The following is a 20,573-nucleotide window of genomic DNA, read 5'->3' as shown; positions in this document are numbered from 1 at the left end:
CGACACACACCGCAACGGCCACGCAAGACGCGACGGCACACACACTAAGCACCTGACGCGCAAACCCGCCCGCAGCCACGCGGAGACTTGAACACTCTCCCTCGAGTCCCGCAAGTCCCGCCACACACGCGGGCACACCGGAGCCACGCCCACCCCGAAACATCGCGAGATCCGGCTTTGAGGCCTGGCTGTGCCTCTGCGCCCAGAAACTACGTTTCCCAGAAGAGACTGCGGCGTTGGCCCACTCGCGAGGCAGCGTCCACGGGGCGTTGTGCGCCTGCGCCATCTTCCGGCTTCAGGCGGCGGGTCCGCCGATACCGAGGAGGAAGCGCACCCGGGCCTGCGGGGAGCGCGGCCACGGTGGCACCTGGATTCGAAGAGGAGGCAGGTGAGGGGCTCTGGAGCTTGCCAGGCTCTCCGGGGTCCGTGCGGGAGCGGGCGCCACGGCCGGGCGGCTCTCGGGCCTGGGAAGAACCGGAACGTCTCGCCCCCGCGTCGGTCTGCGGCTTTCCGGGATCTGGACTACATTTACCATCGGCCTCCGCGGCGCACCCCTCCACCCCCCCCCCCCCCCCCCCCCCCCCCAGCGAGCGCCCCCTTTCCGCGTCCCGGCTCATAGCCCCCATCTGTGGACCACTTAGGTGGGTGTGAAGGGGACCTGACTTCCTGGAAATGCTGGTGGATGTTTTACAGTCATACAAACTCGTGCCCCCCCCCCCTTTTTTTTTAAATTTGGGATGGAGTCTTGTTTGATAAGATTCTCAAAGAATTGCAAAACTTCAAAAGATTTAACACCACTAGTTTAGCAGCGGAGACTGAAATTTGAGAACATTTTAGATGATCTTGTAAAATAGTCCTTGTCCAACAGTGGGGAAACGGTTGGGTAAATCATGGGCCACTCTTGTAATAAAATATTACAAAGCTATTACAGATAATGCTAAAACAGTGGTCATAATAAAAAAAAAAAACTCCTATGACATGTTACCAATTGTTTCATGTACACATTACTTAGAATTAAATATTTGTAACATGCAAGGCATTGTTCTAAGTTCCTTTCGACAATAGTACTGGTTTAATGATGAACTCACACAGTGGTTAAATGACATGATTCTTAATACTTGGATGTTTTTATTCCAGTTGTTTTTGTAAGCCCATGTGTCAGCAGGAGGGTGGGTTTGACCTCTTTTCCGGAATGTTCTCATGTTGTATAAAGAGATTGCTTGTGAATGTCTTTCCTTGTAAGTTAATGTTGCCCCCCCCCCCCCATCAGTTTTGATAGTTATTTGGTGTTCCATCATACGGCTGGGCCAAAAGTGATTCAACTACTTGCCTACTTGTGGACTGCTAGGTACTAATTTTTGTTCTGTCTTTCAGTAAATACTGTGCACACAGCTTTGCTCGCTGCTGTGTCTCTGTACAGAGGCCTATGTATGTGATGGTAATGATTTGCCCACTGCACCCACACCCCTTTTATTGACTCAAGGCAAGGTCCACAAAGTGATGTCCACTAGGCCTTAGGTAGGGCTGTAAGGTTCTTGGTGAATTTGGAAGTTGGGTAAAGAGCCAGGGAGACCTCTGAAGGTGGGCATGAGAGAGTTAGATGGTCTGTTTCTGGGAAGGCTTCATTGTGGGCTGGGCTGATGCTGATGAGGTAGGCTGTGCTCCCTGGTCTGAGAACAGTCTTTCTTTTCCTTGGGACACCATGTGGCCTTAGTCACTGGACCAGGACTGAGCTCCCTGCCACAGATTTGCATCAGTAACAAGGTGGAATTCTCTGGATATTTAGGGGAAATTGGAGAGAAAGGGCCACTGGTTCCCTGTCACGTGGCAACAGCTGATGCTGTGTTTCCTGGAGTTGGGTAAGGGCCACTGTGATCCAACTCCAATTCTTGTGGGGAGTGGGGCGTAAGAAGGCAGGGACTTATAACCACGGCATTCTGGGAGCTGTAAGGCAAGCTTGGCCTCTCATGTTTGTTCTTTCCTCCCCCAGCTCTGCCATCTCAGGACTCTGCCCTTCCCCAAGAGAGGAACCAGGAGGAGGACCAGTCAGCCCATGACATTCTAAAAGTCATGTCCCTTGTGAGTCTTAAAGTTGTGTAAATATTTGCTTTCTTTATCTTAAAGCTTCCCACCTGGATTTCATCCAAGAATCTGGTTTTCAGAGGTTCCCATTTTAGGGACTAAAAAGACCAGGTAGCTAGTACCCTCTCCCACTGCCCCCTCTACTCTGACTACTGCCCACGGATTCGTTCTGCACAGCATTCCACATGTGATGGTGTGATATTGTGCTGGGAGGCTAGATAGAGCAGGGATCCGTTTCCTTGTATAAAATGAGAACCAAGAGTGGATGAAATAGAGATGGATACTTGTGATAACTGACATGGAAAAGCATGGGAACTGGTCTTGGTTGGTTTCAATTTCAGGGTGAGGCACGATCTCCTGCTTTGGGAGGGATTGATGACTGGGTGTGTAACTTAGGCTTTGCCGGGAATCTGAGAGGTTAGACACCAGAAGTAAGGTCCACTTTAAGGTTGAACAGAGCATTTGAATGTGGATCATTCTTCAACAGCTTCTTCACCTTAAGACCAAGAGAAGTGCAGATGTGGGGGTTGTGAGATAACCAGCCCGATGGATGAATTTTTCGGAATCTAGGTAGTCTGAGCTTCGAAGAGCCTTCAGAGATCTCATCCAACCTCTGCCTCCAAAATAAGAGAACGGATGAGTCATTTTTTCACTTGGTGGAAAATTGTACAGCTAATGAAAATAATCTTAATTTAAGAGTTTTCTCCTAAGGAAGAATGCTTTGATATGTTGACATCATGATGAACCTATATCTTCAACTAATTCTCAATTTATACAAATATCCTATTTTCTAAGATAGAAACATTTCTTCAGTAAAACATTTGGGGGTAAGTCTATCAGACATTGTTGGTTTGGTTTGTTGTTGCTGCATAGAAGTTGAAATTACAGGTCTTTAGTTGAGAATTTTTATATGCCAAGGACAGAATGGGCAGCATGCTATTTTATAAAGTTTGTCACACTGGGGAAGACTCCACTTAGCTGGCTTTTAATTTTCCTCCCAGATCTGTGTACAGAGCTTTGGTTTGTAGTAAAAAGAATGTTGAACAACATTTCAACACTGTTTTCCTCATGCCCACCCTCTCTTGTCACCTGCTCACATTGGAGGCCTCCTACCCCAGCCTCCTTTTCACCTGAGCACCCCATTCCTGCAGAGACTGCCTCTGTCTCCTCTCATCCCATCAAGAAACATTTCCTTGAAGTTTGCAGATAACAAACCTGCCTGTTGTTTCAGGAGTCAGACTTGTTCAGGGATGTGGCCGTAGTCTTCTCCCAAGAAGAATGGGAACGACTGGCACCTGCTCAGAGGGATTTGTACAGAGACGTGATGTTGGAGACATACAGCAACCTGGTCTCACTGGGTAAGGGGACCTGGTGTATTAGTTTGGATGTTATCTGTTCCTTCCTTATCAATTTCCGGGTACCTTTTCAGTGGTCAAAAAACAGCTCCATGGGCCGACACTGTATCTTCCCCAACCTGCAGGGGACTGTCAGGCCTCCTCTGGTCTCTCCTGCTCGATGACCAGATCCTGGATCTGAATTCTGGGGGCCCCACGCCATAACTGGGTGGCATGTTTTCTCTCCCATCCAGGTCTCGCCATCTCCAAACCTGATGTGATCTCCTTCCTGGAGCAAGGCAAGGAGCCCTGGATGGTGGAGAAAGCAGCAGCAGGAGGCCTGTGCCCAGGTGAGTGAAGCCTGCATGGGAGGAAAGAAGCCGCTGCATATACCCGTCTAGCGGGGGCACGAGGAAGCAGGAGCTTGGAGTTGGAAAATTTTCCCTTCGAGGTGCCCGACTCAGAGGCCAGGTCCGAGTTACCATCTGTTCTAGCCTGTCAGGTGGTTCCTTTCTTCCTGAGACATCTCTGTGTATCCGGGTCATCACTGCCTCTTGTCCTTGCCTACCTGGTTGAAGCGTCCTCAGCCTCCTTTGGTGAATCTTCTCACTTTCTTTAAATGTTGGAGCACCTGGGGCTCAGACTTGGGTTTCTTCTTCCCTGTTTATTTTCATTCCTCAGAACCTCCTCCATTACTTTGCTTTATTATATATTTTTTTCCATTACTGTGCTTTAAATACCATTCATACCTATGTTGTCCATTGTGGAGCCCCATGTGGACATTGTAATTCAAATTCATTGCAGTTAAACACATTTAAAAAATCAGTATCTCAGTTACACTTGCCCCATTTCAAATATCCAATAGCCACTCTGGCTGGCTTGTGTCTGCGGGACGCAGTGCAGATACAGAACATTTCCATCGTCTTCAACTTCTCCTTTAAACTCCACATACTTATCCAACTGCCTTCTCATCATGTCCACTTCAGTGTTCATGGGGCGCTATGAATTTAACTTTCCAGTGAGGAGTCCTTGATCCTAACAATCCACTCTTCTCTCTTTCTTCCACACTTTAGCAATAGGGTACTCAATTCTTGTACTTGGTCAAGTAAGAAACTCTTGAAGCATTCTTGGATTTTCTCTCTCGCATACCTATCCAGACTGTCAGCAAATCCTGTTAGCTCTACCTTGAAATATGTCCAGAATTTAACCACTTCTCGCCAACACCACTGCTACCACTTCACCCACACCACCGTCATCTCTGGCTTAGACTATTGCAGTAGCCTCCTCCCCATCCCTCTGCTTGTATTTTTGTCCCCTGAAGTGTTTTGTTCACACAGCAGCTAGAGTGACTTCAGATGTGGAAGATTCGTCCACGTTGAAGTGGTAGTTGGCCTCGGGGAGTGAGTGAGGTCAAGTGTGGAGTGAGCATCAGGAGAGACGATGTGTGCAGCTATATGTGTGAACATATTCACAGGTTCTGGGGATTAGGACATGGGGATCTTTGGGAGGCCGTTATTCTGCCAACTACACCCATAATGTCAGTTTTGCTTTTGTTTTGTCATTTTAGTTTGACAGCATATGTTTGATTGATGTGCTGAGTTTTATTTACTTCTTAGGTGTGTGGGTTTACATCATGTTTAAAGAAGACCTCCCCCTTTGACATTATAAAATGAGTCTCTTGTGATTTTTTTTTTCTAGTATATTTATGGTGCTCTTAATGATTCCTGTGGCGTTTATTCTTCATGCAAGATGTGATTTCACGTTATTTCCCAGGTTGTTACCCAGTTATTCAAACAGCATTTGTTAACTGATTTTATCTTTTCACCACTAATTTCCCTAGCCACCTTTATCATCTGCTCTGTTACCTCTGGATCTATTTGTGGACTTTCGTTTCTGTCTCGTTAATCTCTTTGTCTAACTACGTGACCGATACCATATTGTTTTAATTACTGAAGGTTTTAAAAATCTGGTGGATAGTTCCTCCTCATTCTTATTTTTCAGAATTTTCCTGACTATACTCATTTGTTTTTCCATTTGAACTTTAGAATTAGAATATCTGGTTTAAAAAATAACCATGTAATTATTCTTACTGAGATCACAGTAAATTTCTAGATTAATTGAGGAGAAAACTGATTTTTTAAATCGATTTTATCTATTTAAGAACAATGATAGGCTTTCCCCTTCATTTATGTCCATTTCCTGGTTGTTGTAGAGTTTTATTTATATGGGTCTTGTCCATTTCTTATTATATTTATTCCTAGGTATTATGTATTTATTGCTGTTACTGGAAATGGGGGCCTTGCATCCCTATTACAGTTCAACTGGTTGTTTTATATAAGGCAAAAGCCATTCATGTCTTCAGATTAATTTTGTAATTAACCCAACATACTGGATTTTCTCATTATTTATAATAGCTTTCATGTAATACTCGCATTTTCCAAGTAGTCAATCATATCATCTGCAAACGGTGATAATGTTTTTGCATTTTTATTTTTTTTAATTTTTTTTTTTTCAACGTTTTTTTTTTTTTATTTATTTTTGGGACAGAGAGAGACAGAGCATGAACGGGGGAGGGGCAGAGAGAGAGGGAGACACAGAATCGGAAACAGGCTCCAGGCTCCGAGCCATCAGCCCAGAGCCTGACGCGGGGCTCGAACTCACGGACCGCGAGATCGTGACCTGGCTGAAGTCGGACGCTTAACCGACTGCGCCACCCAGGCGCCCCTGTTTTTGCATTTTTATACCACTTGGGTTTTCTTTTGCCTGACGAAGATGCTGATTACATAGTACCCCCAGAACAATGTTAATGGGGGTAGATTACAAGTCCTAATCTTGTTCTTAACCTTAATAGGAATATTGTAAGTGGCTTCTCATGAAGCATAATATTAGATTCAAGAATGAGATAGAGATATTTAATTAAAGAAGCATCCACCTTTTCATATTAAGTTTTCTTTTTTAATCTGTCAAGTCTGGATTATATGAATAGATTTCCTAGTTGTGAATACTGAATCTAAACATTCACCTGTTGCATTTCTTGAGTCAATTGTGGTAATTTATATTTTTTCTGGAAAGTGCTCTTTTTTAAAAAAATTTTTTAATGTTTGTTTTTGAGAGAGAGAGGGAGACACAGAATCCGAAGCAGGCTCCAGGCTCTGAGCAGTCAGCACAGAGCCCAACATGGGGCTTGAACTCACAAGCCGTGAGATCATGACCCGAGTCAGCATTGGACGCTCAGCCGACTGAGCCAACTCAGACACCCAATGCTCTTTTTTTTTTTTAATTAATTTATTTTGTGAGAGGGAGAGAGAGAGAGAAAGAGCAGGGGGAGGGCAGAGAGAGGAGAGACAGGGAATCCCAAGCAGGCTCTGTGTATTGTCAGCACAGAGTCTGATGTGGTGCTTGAACCCATGAACTGTGAGATCATGACCTGAGCCAAAATCAAGAGCTGGATGCTTAATCAACTGAGCCACCAAGGTGCCCCTTCTCTTTTTTTTTTTTTTTTTTTTTTTTTGCCCCTTCTCTTTTTAATTTAAAAAAAAAAAATCATGGTAAGACATACATAACAAAATTCACCTTTTTAACCATTGTAAAGTGTGTAGTACATTGGCATTTGGTACGTTCACAGTGTTGTGCAATATCACGATTATCTAGTTCCCTCATATTTTTATCACCCTGTGGTCTTCCACCCTTCTCTGTTTTCTTTTTTGTTTTTAATGTTTATTTTTGAGGGGGAGAGAGAGAGCGAGGTCATGCATGTGCACGCACGAGCAGGGGAGGGGCAGAAAGAGGGGGACAGAGGATCTGAAGCTGGCTCCGCATTGCCAGCAGGGAGCCAGATGTTGGTCTCAAGCTCACAAACCACAAGATCATGACCTGAGCTGAGATCAAGAGTCCGACACTTAATCGACTGAGCCATCCAGGCACCACTTTAATTTTTTTAGGAATCTCCATACTGTTTTCTATAGTGATCACACCATTTTACATTCCCACCAACAGGGCACAAGGATTCCAGTTTCTCCACATCCTCGTCAACACTTGTTATTTTCGTTTAGTTTTGTTTTGATAGTGGCCATCCTAATGGCTTTGAGGCAATATCTCATTATAGTTTTGATTTGTGTTTCTCTGATGATTAGTGATGTTGAACATGTTTTCAAATGCTTGCTCAATTGTATGTCTTTGGGGAAATGTCTGTTCAAGTCCTTTGCCAGTTTTTTAATAGGGTAGTTTTGTTGTTGAATTGGAAGAGTTCTTTATATATGCTGGATATTAACCCCTTATCAGATATGTGATTTGCAAATATTTTCTTCTGTCTGAAGGTTGCCTTTTACTTTTTTGATTGTTTCCTTTCATAGTGAAAGTTTTTAAGTTTGATGTAGTCCCATTTGTCTATTTTTGCTTTTGTCTATTTTTGTCTATTTTTGCCTGGGCTTTTAGTACTCTATCTAAGAAATCATTGCCAAATGCAATGTCATGAGGTTTTTCCCCTATGTGGGTATCCAATTTCATCAGAACCATTTGTTAAAGAGACTGTCTTTTTCTCATCATGAGGTCTTGGCACCCTTATCAAGGATCATTTAATCTTATGCATGGGGGTTTATTTCTGGCCTGTCTGTCCTGTTCCATTGGTTAAACTTTAAAATACTCTGCCAGGCTGCTCACGAAAACATGAAATTGATACAGATCTCATATTGTTGCTATTTTGCAGTTCTTTTTAAGTTTATTTTTTTTATTTTGAGAGAGAGGTGAGTACACAAGCAGGGGAGGGGCAGAGAGAGGGGGAGAGAGAATCCCAAGCAGGTTCTACACTGTCAGCATGGAGCCCAGTGTGGGGCTCTATCTCACAAACTGTGAGATCATGACTTGAGCCAAAATCAAAGAGTTGGACACATAGTTGACTGAGCCACCCAAGGGCTGCATTTGCTTTTTGTTTTTTGGTTTTTTGAGACAGTGTTTTTAATGGCATGTCCTTAGAGGCAGCCAAAGTTCTTCCCACGTTGCCCAAAAAGCAAGTAATGTGTCATTACTTTAATCCTAAAACCAAACTCACATTTGGGCATAGTTACATGTTCCCAAACTAGTCTTCTCTTTCTACCAAGCTGGCTTCAGTTTTCCATGTTCCACTGCAACCTTTTGATTGTCCTTTATAGGATGGCAGTCAGATGTTGCTAACTGTTGAGTAGGTCAGCCACCAGTTCATAGGTCGCCATCATAATGACGGTATTTGGAATCTGTCTCACTAGAGTTGTTAGACCACAGTGAAGAGACCCAAAACCTTTCTTCTGAACAACCACACATGGTGTCTGGAAAAAATATCTATACGTACTTGGTGCCCTCTTCACCTAGTCTTGTTCTTATAATTTTACATGAATGCTGTATGGTTATAGCACAAGTTTTTTTTGTTGTGTTTTTTTTTTGGTAATGTTTATTTATTTTTGAGAGAGAGAGGGAGACACAGAGTCTGTAGCGCCTTCAGGATCTGAGCTGTCAGCACAGAGCCCGAAGCAAGGCTCGAACCCACGAACTGTGAGATCATGGCCTGAGCTGATGTCAAGATGCTTAACCAACTGAGCGACCCAGGTGCCCCATAGCACAAGTTTTTGAGAGAACAGCAGCATCATTCCCACAAAATTTGGTATTTCTTTCACAGACTCTTCATCATCTTCCATTATCAAAGTAATCTTTTATTCTAGTAGTTTTTGCTTAATACTTCTACAAATAACCAAATGAATAAAGTTCTGTGAAATGCCACTACCCGAGGCTGACCTCCTCCTATAAAGTCTTCTTTGGGCATGTGTCTGCTACACTTTATGAGCACATTAAAAAGTACCCATTTGTTTTTCATAGTTCCTTGTATCAAGCTGTAACCAGTTCTTTCTTAGCCAAATGGGATTGGTTGCTGTGAGTATAGTAAAACAGGCCACTGCAGCTGAAGTCATGTGACGGGTAAAATGAGGATCTACTACATCATTCGACTTTTCCTCACAGTTTGAATCAGCAGCAAAGAATGTTGCTCTGGAAGAAGCCACCTCCATTCAATTGGGGCCTGATCCTCTAAACAAGGAACAAGACCTTCCTTTTTCCAGGGTCACATTTAGGCACTGTAAAGGTCCAGAAGAGACGGGTTTAGTAGACACTAGGTCTAAGCCATGTGTTCAGCTGAACTTCAGAGGTAGAAAGCATCACAGCAGAAGACCATAGCTGTGTTACTATAACTTTCAGTGGACATGTGCGACCAGCCCCCCATCCTGCCACCTCCCCTGGCAGGCAGATGCGTCATCGTGTCCCTCCGGCCAGATGAAGATCCAGGCACCCCTCCCCATCGTTTTTTAAAATCCACTTTATTGAGGTATAATTTACATTCAGTACAATGGCATGCATTTGAAGTATACTGTTTGGTGAGTATGGACACATGTGTATACTTGTGTAACTGTCAGCACAGGCTAGAGAACATTTTCATCACCCTGAAAAGCTCCCTTGTGCACTTTCCCTCACAATTGCTCATACACCCAACCCCAGGCAACCAGTGATTTCTTTGTCACTCTAGTTTATGTTTCTAGGGTTCCACAGAAACATCCTTTTCTTTTCTAGTGTTTATTTTTGAGAGAGAGGGAAAGAGAGTGAGCAGGGGAGGGGCAGAGAGAGAGAGAGGGAGACACATATCTGAAGCAGGCTGCAGGCTCTGCGCTGTTAGTACAGAACCCAAAACAGGGCTCAAACCCATGAACCTCGAGATCGTGGCCTCAGCCAAAGTCGGACGCTTAACCGACTGAGCCACCCAGGCACCCTGAAACATTCATCTTTTTAAAAAACATGGTTCAGAGATCGGGTGCCTGGGTGGCTCAGTCAGTTAAGCGTCCGACTTTGGCTCAGGTCATGATCTCGCTGTTCATGAGTTCGAGCCCCACGTCGGGCTCTGTGCTGACAACTCAGAGCTGGAGTCTGCTTCAGATTCTGTTTCCTTCTCTCTCTGCCCCTCCCCCACTTGCTCTGTCTCTCTTTCTCTCTCAAAAATAAATAAACATTAAAAAAAAAAACAAAAACATGGTTCAGAGGTGATTCTGATCCACACTGACATTTTAGAGCTATTCTTATAACCTCCTTCTGACTACTTCATCTCAATTTATGGTATTTCCTCTCTTTCTGTTTTGCATATCTGTTTTCTAATTGCCTAGCCACGTTCAAGAGCTTATAAGTATAATCATGAGTCTGGATTTTCTGGTTTTACTATAGAAGTTCCTTTTTCTGGAAAAGGGAAAAAAACACATGCTTTTTTTTTTCCTCCCCCCCCCCCAGAATTGGACTCCAGGTATGATACTAAGGTATCCTCTCCAAAGCAGCATATTTATGAGGTACAGTCACCACAGTGGGAGATAATGGAAAGCCTTGCAAGTTACGGTCTTGCGTGCTCGAGGTTCCAAGATGATTGGGAATGCAGACAACAGGGAAATTCAGATGAACATCTGAGTCCAGTGATAGTCAATGATGAAGAAATGTCTACTTTTAACCAACAAGCACCATCATTTCCTTTTTATCAGAAAATTCATACTGGACAAAAGCCCTATGGATACGATGACTGTAGAAAAGATTTCTGGCAGGAAGACTTCCTTATTAATCATCAAGGAATTCATACTAATGAGAAACCCTATAAATGTAAGGAATGTGGCAAGGCCTTTAAATATGGCTCACGATTAATACAACATGAGAATATTCACTCTGGCAAGAAACCCTATGAATGTAATGAATGTGGAAAGGCTTTCAATTCTGGTTCAAATTTTATACAACATCAGAGAGTTCATACTGGTGAGAAACCTTATGAATGTAAGGATTGTGCAAAGGCCTTCAGTCGAAGCTCACAGCTGATTGAACATCAACGAATTCATACTGGTGAGAAACCCTATCAATGTAAGGACTGTGGCAAGGCCTTCAATAGGATCTCACATCTTAAAGTACATTATAGAATCCATACTGGTGAAAAACCCTATGCATGCAGGGAATGTGGGAAGACCTTTAGTCATCGGTCTCAGTTGATTCAACATCAGACTGTTCATACAGGCAAGAAACTCTATGAATGTAAGGAATGCGGGAAGGCCTTTAATCAAGGCTCAACTCTTATTCGTCATCAGAGAATCCACACTGGTGAGAAACCCTATGAATGCAAGGCATGTGGGAAGGCCTTTAGGGTGAGCTCACAACTTAAGCAACATCAGAGAATTCACACTGGAGAGAAACCCTACCAATGTAGGGTGTGCGGTAGGGCTTTCAAACGGGTCTCACATCTCACGGTACATTATAGAATTCATACGGGTGAGAAGCCATATGAATGTAAGAAATGTGGGAAGGCCTTCAGTCATTGCTCACAACTGATACAACATCAGGTAATTCATACTGAGGAAAAGCCCTGTGAATATAAGGAATGTGGGAGGACTATACACCATGATTCAGCGACGGCTCAACATCAGAGAATGCACAATAGAGAAACACAAGTGAATATACTAAATGTAGAAAAGCCTTCCATCAGCACTTACCCCTTACTAATCATCAGAGAATTTATGTTAGCAAGCAACCATATAAATGGAAGCAGTGGGGAGAGCCCATTAGCTTAGGCATCACAGCTTAGCCCTTATACTTTGGGGAAAGACTTGAAGAGTGTAATACGGATGAGAATACCTTCATTCAAGCCATCCTTTATCCTGAATCATAAGATTTGTAATGAAGAACAAATTTATGGATATAAACTGTTTACTCCATGATTATCAAAAAAGCAAGGGAAGGTTGGAAAAAGTTTTGCCTCTAACACATTCTGGAATCACATTTTCTTTCTTTTCTGCCTTTTTTTTTTTTTTTTTTTAAAAGGGAGAGGGAGTGGGAGAGGGGCAGAGGGATTAAGAGAGAGAGAATGAGAGAATCTTAAGCAGGCTCCATGCCCAATGCAGAGCCTCTTGCGGGGCTTGATCTCACAGCTGTGAGATCACGACCCGAGCTAAAATCAAGAGTCAGACACTTAACTGACTGAGCCCCCAGGTACTCCCAGAACCACATTTTCTAACCACACTGTAACAAATTTAACAATAGCCATTTTTTTTTTTTAACATCAGCCAAAAGTTTTCATTTGCTTGGAAATCAAAAAGAAAAAAAAAAAGCCAAATTACTCTTGGGTTCCACTTTTTTTTTTTTTTTTAAGGTAGGCTCCACATAGAATGTGGGGCTCAAGCTCATGACCCTGAGATCGAGTCACATGCTCTACTGACTGAGCCAGCCAGGTGCCCCGTTACTCTTGGGTTAATAAGGAAATAATCATGCAAATGATTATGAATGGTAATGAAAAGAATGACAATTGAGAGATTTATATTCTAGGAGTTGGAGGATGTGGCTAAAGTTAGAAGAATTTTTATAGCCTTTAAATGCATGCAAAGTGTGAAAACCTGAACGATTATTCTCAAATATATTAAACATACTACTTGAGAAGCCAGAAAAGAGAATACCAAACACCCACGTGAAGAAAGAACAAATTAATAGAAAAAATAGAAAAAAAAATGAAATTAGAAAGTGGTTATCTTAAAGTAGTCTCAGTTTTATTTCTTCCTGGCCCAGGAATAAACTACACTTAGGATAATATTTCTCAATTCCCATGTTTTACGTTATCTTTCATAACTTCTGTCGAACAGAGGGGTCAGTTGCCTACATAGTGGCCATACCCAGTTCCCTTTCCTATTGGCAGCATCTGTGTCTTGGTCTTAGATTCTGAAGCTAACAGATGCAAACTTTCAGCCTCTTTTGCAGCTCAGGGTGGCTCTTGTTCCAGGGTAAGGCCAGTACGTTCCAGGGGTCTGTAGAGGCTTCTGGGAAAGATTTTCCTTACTCAGAAGAGACCGGAACATTAGGAAGACTCCCTCTCTTTTCATCTGCTTTTAAACATTTTCCTATGAGGACATAATGCCTGGAGCTGTTGTAGCCATGTTGGAACCAAGAGGAGAGAACAGAGGATCTCAAAAAACTGGCCCAGAGCCCTGATGACACTGAACTATCAGGCCAATTCTGGAACGTCTCTGAAGCCTTGTGTAAAAGAAACAACCATTCACTGCTGAACTTACTTTTAGTTGGGTATTTTGTAAACTTGCGGCCAAAAGCATCCTAAATTACATAACTTCAAATTTTATTTTATTATGATTGGTAAACGTGGCTGAAAGTAGTTTTTTTGAATTTGACATTTCTCTTTGTGGCTAATTCCAGGATTGATTTTTGTATATATTCTGTAACGTTGCAAAAGAATATATATATTCTACTTTTCTTAGGTACAAGATTCTGTATAAGCCAGTGGATTATAATGATAAAACTCTCCATGTTCTTATATAATTTGTATACTGGATCAGAATTTTCTAAAATTGAATTTTTTAAACCAAGATCTTGAATTTCCAGAGAGTTTTACTTTTTAATTTATGTTGCTTGACCTATAAAAACATACAACTTAACCCCTATTTATGAATCCTACCTTTTATCATTATATAATATCCTAACTCTGCCAAGTGTAGTGGTTGACAAACCAGGTCTGGCCCACTACCTGTTTTATAAATAAAGCTTTATTGGAACACAGCCATGCTCATTTATTTCCATATTATCTACTGTTTTTACACTACGACAGCAGAACTGAGTGGTTGCAACACAGACTATGGCCACAAAGCCTATATTGACTGACCCTTTAGAATAAAAGTTTGTCAACCCTGGCGTACTGTAATCCTTTTAGCATTTTATTTCCATACCATGTAATATTACTAATAATAATTTGTCTTTGTTTACCTGGTATATTTTCACCCATCCCATTATTTTCAACCCCTGTCATTTTAGTGATTCCTTATTTTAAAAATTGCTGATTTTTAAAAATTGGAAATATGAGGGAACCTGGGTGGCTCAGTGGGTTAAGTGTCTGATTCTTCATTTTGGCTTAGGACATGATCTCATAGTTTCGTGAGTTTGAGCCCTGCATGGGGCTCTGTACTGGCAGCCTGAAGCCTGCTTGGGATCCTCTCTCTTCCTCTCTGCCCCTCCCCCACTTGTGCTGTCTCTGTCTCTCTCAAAATAAATTAAAAACTTAAAAAAAGAAACTGAGTCTTTTTTCTGTAAAGGAATTCGTGTTGGGTGTAATTTCAACTTTATTCCTTTCATTTTAGTGTGTGTTCGATTTATTTTGGGCTTTCCTTTGCTCATGTTGGCTGATCATTCCTTTTGCTAAATTGGAACTTAACACTGTACTTAGGGTAGTGGTCATCTCCCCATTCTTAATTATTATTTGGGCAGAATGAGAGCAGTATTTTTTTATTTTTTTAATGTTTATTTATTTTTGAGAGAGACAGAGACAGAATGCGAGCGGGTTAGGGGCAGAGAGAGAGGGAGACACAAAAGCAGAAGCAGGCTCCAGGCTCTGAGCGGTCAGCACAGAGCCCGACACAGAGCTCGACCCCATGAACCATGAGATCATGACCTGAGCCAAAGTCGGAAGCTCAACCAACTGAGCCACCCTGTTTGGGTCCCAGGTGCCACAGAATGAGAGCAGTGTTAACACTTTCTCACCCATTGTTAATTTTCTCTGCCACTTTCCTTCAAGAAGAGACCACTCTTGCTTTTTCTTTCCTGCAAGCCGATTTCACAATTCCTCCATTTCACTAACCTAATAAGAACCTAATCCAAAGCTTTTAGTTTTTCTCTTATTTATTTGATGCTCAACGTTACTTACTGCCAGACCCACTCATGATAACCATTTAAATTTAAAGATCCTCAGGGAGAGTAACATTCATTGCTGGCTGCTGTTTCTTTTCATCTTTTTTGCTGTCTTGTAACAGTTTTATTTCAAATCCTGTTTTGTTAGGCTGTTTTATTGAGTATTTGTATTCTCTGAATGCTTGTATGTCCAAAACTTTCTTGGGCCCTCACAAATTATATTTTTGGCTTGTAGAACATTCTTGGGATTATAGGTTTTTTCTGAATAATATGATTTTCTTAGCTTACGTAGATATTTTTGTTTCTGGGGTGCCTGGGTGGTTCAGTCAGTTGAGCATCTGACTTTTGATTCCAGCTCAGGTCATGGGATTGAGCCCCAAATTGGGCTCTACTAAGCATGGAGCCTACTTAACAATTCTCTTTATCCCTGTGCCCTTCTACCCCACTCAAGTTCTCTCTCTCTCTCTCTCTCTCTCTCTCAAAGAGTTGTTTCCTTTTGCTGCTATAACAAATTATCAAAAACTTACTGGTTTAAAACAACACATTTATTATCAGGAGGTCAGAAGTCTGAAATAGGTTAGGTCATTAGATCTCTTGGGCCAAAATCAAGGTATTTTTAAATTTTTAAAAAATGTTTATTTTTGACAGAGAACATGAGTGGGGGAGGGGCAGAGAGAGAGGGACACACAGAATCCGAAGCAGGCTCCAGGCTCCGAGTTGTCAGCACAGAGCCCGACTCGGGGCGTGAACTCACAGACCGTGAGATCATGACCTGAGCCGAAATCAGACGCTCAACCAACTGAGCCACCCAGGTGCCCCCAAAATTAAGGTATTGATGGGATGTGTTCTCTTCCAGAGGCTCTGTGGGAAAAACCATTTCCTAGCCTCTTTTAGCTTCTAGAGGCTGCCTGAATTCCTTGGTGTGGCCCCTTTGTGTCTTCAATGCCAGTAATAGTTTGCTGTGTCTCACACTGCAACACTCTTTTGCCTCCTCTTTCACCTTTAAGGAACCTCCTGATTATACTGGGCTCATGTGGACAATCCAAGATAATCTTATCTTAAGGTCAGCTGATTGACAACCTTCAGTCTATCTGCAACTTAATTCCCCCTTGCTACCAACATAACATATCCACAGGTTCCTGGGATTAGGACAGGGGCCTCTTTGGTGAGCCATAATTCTGCCTACCACAGTAATTGCTTCTGTCCTAGCATTTGGCAAGAGTTTCCATCCTTAGAATTCAGCACCTTAAGTAGGATATCCTGGGGAGATAGTCTCATGTCTTTTCTTAGCCCAAGGAAGTTTTCTTCTAAATATTAATTAGTACTTCTCAATTGTTCTATTTTATTCCTTTTTTTAAAAAAAACTTGGGGCGCCTGGGTGGCTCAGTCGGTTGAGCGCCGACTTCGGCTCAGGTCACGATCTCGCGGTCCGTGAGTTCGAGCCCCGCATCGGGCCCCTGTGCTGACAGCTCAGAGCCCGGAGCCTGTTTCAGATTCTGTGTCTCCCTCTCTCTGACCCTCCCCCATTCATGCTCTGTCTCTCTCTGTCTCAAAAATGAATAAAAACGTTAAAAAAAATTAAAAAAAAAACTTGAACATTTTTGAATAAGCAGTATATCCTCATGATTCAAAAACAAGTCCTTCTATCCTCTTCCCTTCCCTTCTCTCAGAAGACTACATTTCTGGGCTTTGATTCTTCAAAGGTATAACTAATCCATCTCTTCTTTTAATATCAGTAATCATAGTTCCCCACAGTAACCCTGCAGCCCAATTATATTTTCGTTATTGGAGAAAAAAATGCAGACGTAGAAAAGTTAAGTGACTTGCCGAAAAACACAAAGCTAGGATGTGAGTGGTTGAGTTTCGTGTTTGCACTTGGGTCTGTGTCACTCTAAAATCTTTCATCAAACACAGTGCCTGCAGGGAATGGTCCTCTATGTATTCCAGCCCCATCCAGGTTGAATCAAGGTGGTAAATTCCTTAGAGAAAGCAGTATCAGAGATAGAAGACACTTACTTCATGACATCATAGATGTTGGTGCAGCCACCATTCCCAAGCCCAGGTGGCCTCACTGGAGTTTGGACTCATCCTATGCCACCTGTGAAAAATTTGGAACCAAAGCAGGTGTCTGGGAAAAGTAAGATCTTGTGGGAAAGGAGTGCCCTCCAATCAAGAATGACTGGGAAAATCTTAGAATCTAATATGTCTGCCCATGTGGTAGAATACTATACAGTTAATAAAAATAATATTTTTGAAGTTTTCCAGAACAAGGAAAAACATCCATGATCTAATGTTAAACATTCACAACAATGAACGTATTCTCAGGAAATCCTTGTATTTAAATTGCATCTGGTCAGAAAGAATTTGCAAAGATTACTTTCATTTTTTAACGTTTATTGATTTTGAGAGAGAGGAGAAAGAATGAGTGGGGGAGGGGGCAGAGAGAGAGAGAGAGAGAGAGAGAGAGAAAGAGAGACAATCCCAAGCAGGCTCCGCTCTGTCAGTGCAGAGCCCGACTTGGGCTCAAACTGTGAGAGCATAACCTGGGCCAAAATTAAGAGTTAGTTGCTTAACCAACTGAGCCACCCAGGTGCCCCAAATACTTTTGTTTTTAATTTTTAAATTTAAAAAATTTTAAATTTACATCCATGTTTGCTAGCATACAGTGCAATAATGATTTTAGGAGTAGAATCCTGTGATTCATCCCCTGCATATAACACTCAATGCTCATCTCAACAAATGTCCTCCTTAATGCCCCTTGCCCATTTATCACTTCCCTCCCCTCACCTCCCCTCCAGCAACCCTCAGTTTGTTCTCTATATTTAAGAGTCTCTTATGGTTTGTTCCCCTCCCTGTTTTTATGTTGTTTTTGCTTCCCTTCCCTTATGTTCATCTGTCTTGTATATTAAATTCCACATATGAGTGAAGTCTTACGATATTTGTCTTTCTTTGACTAATTTCACTTACCATAATACCCTCCAGTTCCATCTACGTAGCTGCAAATGGCAAGATTTCATTCTTTTTTATTGCTGAGTAATACTCCATTGTATATACACACCACATCTCCATCCATTCATCTGTCAATGGACACTAAATACTTTTTTAAAGTATTTAGTCCATGATTCTATGGACCTTAGGTAATTTAACTGGTTTGCTATTACTGGACTCAATACGTTAAGGCCATCTGCAGTTTCTTTACAGTGGCCTCCTTCCCTTCACATACTTCTCCCCTCAGGGCCATGTGGTCTCTCAGTTTTTAAAACTAAAAATGTTGGTTTTTCACACCAGGATAGCCACAAGGATGCGGCCATCTTTGAGCAGAGTGTGGGTGGCTAATCCCTGTCTCTCTCCGTACTCCCACACATATCTACCCAGAAGGATGTGGACAAATTGGGGGTGACAGGAGTCTCAAATTGTTGGTGAAGAGCTTCCTCTCAAAATTCATTGACTGTCATCTGCAGCATCATAATTTCTCCATCATGACTCTCCAGGGAACTGCTAGTGTTTGCCTCTGGGAATCAACAGTTTCAGACTTATAACGCTGGAAATAGACCGGTCTGAATAATTTCTGAAATTTTCCCTCCCTGATTCTTCAAGCCATTCTCTTTGCCTCTCTGCGTCAATGTCCTCTCAAGGGACTGGGTTTGAGGTTTTGAACAGCAATAGCATACAGGTCTGACTCATTTTCCTATATGCAGGGCTCAGCAATTCTAAGCCAGGTGTGATTGTTGGTGCAAGAGAATAGCCTTTGATGATGAAGAGAGAGCAGCCTAGGTGAGGGAGGAAGGGGGAAGCCACTGTGGGAAAAAAACCGCACGTCTGTTTGGCAAGACTTTTCAGAATTTCGTCCTAAATTCTTTCCTTAAATGCTTACAGAGCTCTCAAGCTGACCTTACTTTTGTCTTGGAGCTCAGGTTGAGCTGCTCTGTGAGAGACTCCAGAATACGATGGCTTGAACAGTAGAATTTACTTCCCGACACTGAAGGTCAGCATTTGATCTTGGACTTCCCGGCCTCTGGAACTGTGAGACACAGATTTCTGTTGTGTATAAGCCACCCAGTCTGTGGTATTTTGTTATAACAGCGCTAACGGACTAAGACACCAGGTGACGTGTTGGGGCTGGCGTGTGGTTACAGCTGCACAGACGTTCCTTCTCCCCTGTTGTCTCCACTACGTTTCTCCGTGCTAGGGAAGCCCTCCTGGGGAGGGCTGGGGAAGGTTTACTTGTTTCACGTTTCCCCTAAGTAGTCCCTTGTGACTTCATCTCACTGTAAGGAGGCTCTTCCATTAGGTATCCCACCTTGGATAGTCTTGGGCTTGTGACACCTTTCTGCCTACCCGAGGACAAGGAGGTCATCTGAGCTGAGGATGGATTCTCAAGGAAAAAGCATCTTTGGTACTCTTGACTTTGTAGCCCAAGTTTCCTTAGATTTGGGCTGGTAAGTCTTGGCTATTTTTTTTTTTTTCAGAACTTTGAGGCTCTTAAGATTTTGGGGGTGAATTTTATTTTAAAAATGTGTTTTCAGTGGGAGGGTTGCTTTGAATAACCTGGCCTCTCTACTCTTCAAATCCTGGTTTGTTTTTTATCCCCCTCTAATCTCTTAAGATCAGTATTAAGATTGTGTGTGTGATGAAGTTATTTTTTTTTAATTTAAATCCAAGTTAGTTAACATGTAGTATAATAATGATCCCAGGAATAGAATTTAGTGATTTATCACTTAGATATAACAGTGCGCATCCCAATAAGTGTCCTCCTTAATGCCCATCACCCATTTAGCCCGTCCCCCCACCCAACACCCCATCAGCAATCCTCGGTTTGTTCTCTGTATTTAAGAGTCTCTTATGGTTTGTCTCTGTTTTTATCTTTTATTTTTCCTTCCCTTCTAGGTTCATCTGTTTTGTTTCTTAAATTCCACATATGAGTGAAATCATATAATATTTGTCTTTCTCTAACTTATTTCACTTAGTATAATACACCCTATTCCCATCTACACTGTTGCAAATGGCAAGATTTCATTCTCTTTGATCGCTGGGTAACATTCCATTATCTGTCTATCTATCTATATGTTATATATATATGTATATATAGTATATATATGTATAATATATATGTGTATATATATGTGTGTGTGTGTGTGTGTGTGTATATATATATATATATATATATATATATGGTCACATCTTCTTTATCCGTTCATCAGCTGATGGACATTTGGGCTCTTTCCATACTTTGGCTACTGTTGATAGTGCTGCTGTAAACATCGGGGTGCATGTGCCCCTTCGAATCAGCATTTTTGTATCCTTTGGATAAATACCTAGTAGTGCAGTTGCTGGGTCGTAGGGTAGTTCTATTTTTATTTTTTTGAGGAAACTCCATACTGTTTTGCAGAGTGGCTGCACCAGTTTGCATTCCCACCAGCAGCGCAAAAGAGATCCTCTTTCTCC

General features: G+C 42.2%; 1 protein-coding gene and 1 pseudogene across 1 annotated transcript; one reads left to right on the top strand and one right to left on the bottom strand.

The window, feature by feature from the left end:
- The first annotated feature begins 213 nt into the window (after positions 1-213).
- Positions 214-14,006, top strand: ZNF582 (zinc finger protein 582). The gene is made up of 5 exons (XM_049621906.1): positions 214-388; positions 1,991-2,079; positions 3,314-3,440; positions 3,671-3,766; positions 10,710-14,006. The coding sequence occupies exons 2-5, from the start codon at positions 2,071-2,073 to the stop codon at positions 12,017-12,019; spliced, it is 1,542 nt and encodes a 513-aa protein (XP_049477863.1). The 5' UTR covers positions 214-388; positions 1,991-2,070; the 3' UTR covers positions 12,020-14,006.
- Positions 8,482-9,918, bottom strand: LOC125916049 (solute carrier family 25 member 36-like; annotated as a pseudogene).
- Positions 14,007-20,573: the final 6,567 nt, after the last annotated feature.

The sequence above is a fragment of the Panthera uncia genome, assembly GCF_023721935.1.
Source record: "Panthera uncia isolate 11264 chromosome E2 unlocalized genomic scaffold, Puncia_PCG_1.0 HiC_scaffold_19, whole genome shotgun sequence".
Lineage (NCBI taxonomy): Eukaryota > Metazoa > Chordata > Mammalia > Carnivora > Felidae > Panthera > Panthera uncia.
The sequence above is the reverse complement of the archived record's forward strand: the minus strand, read 5'-3'. Positions and strand labels throughout refer to the sequence as shown.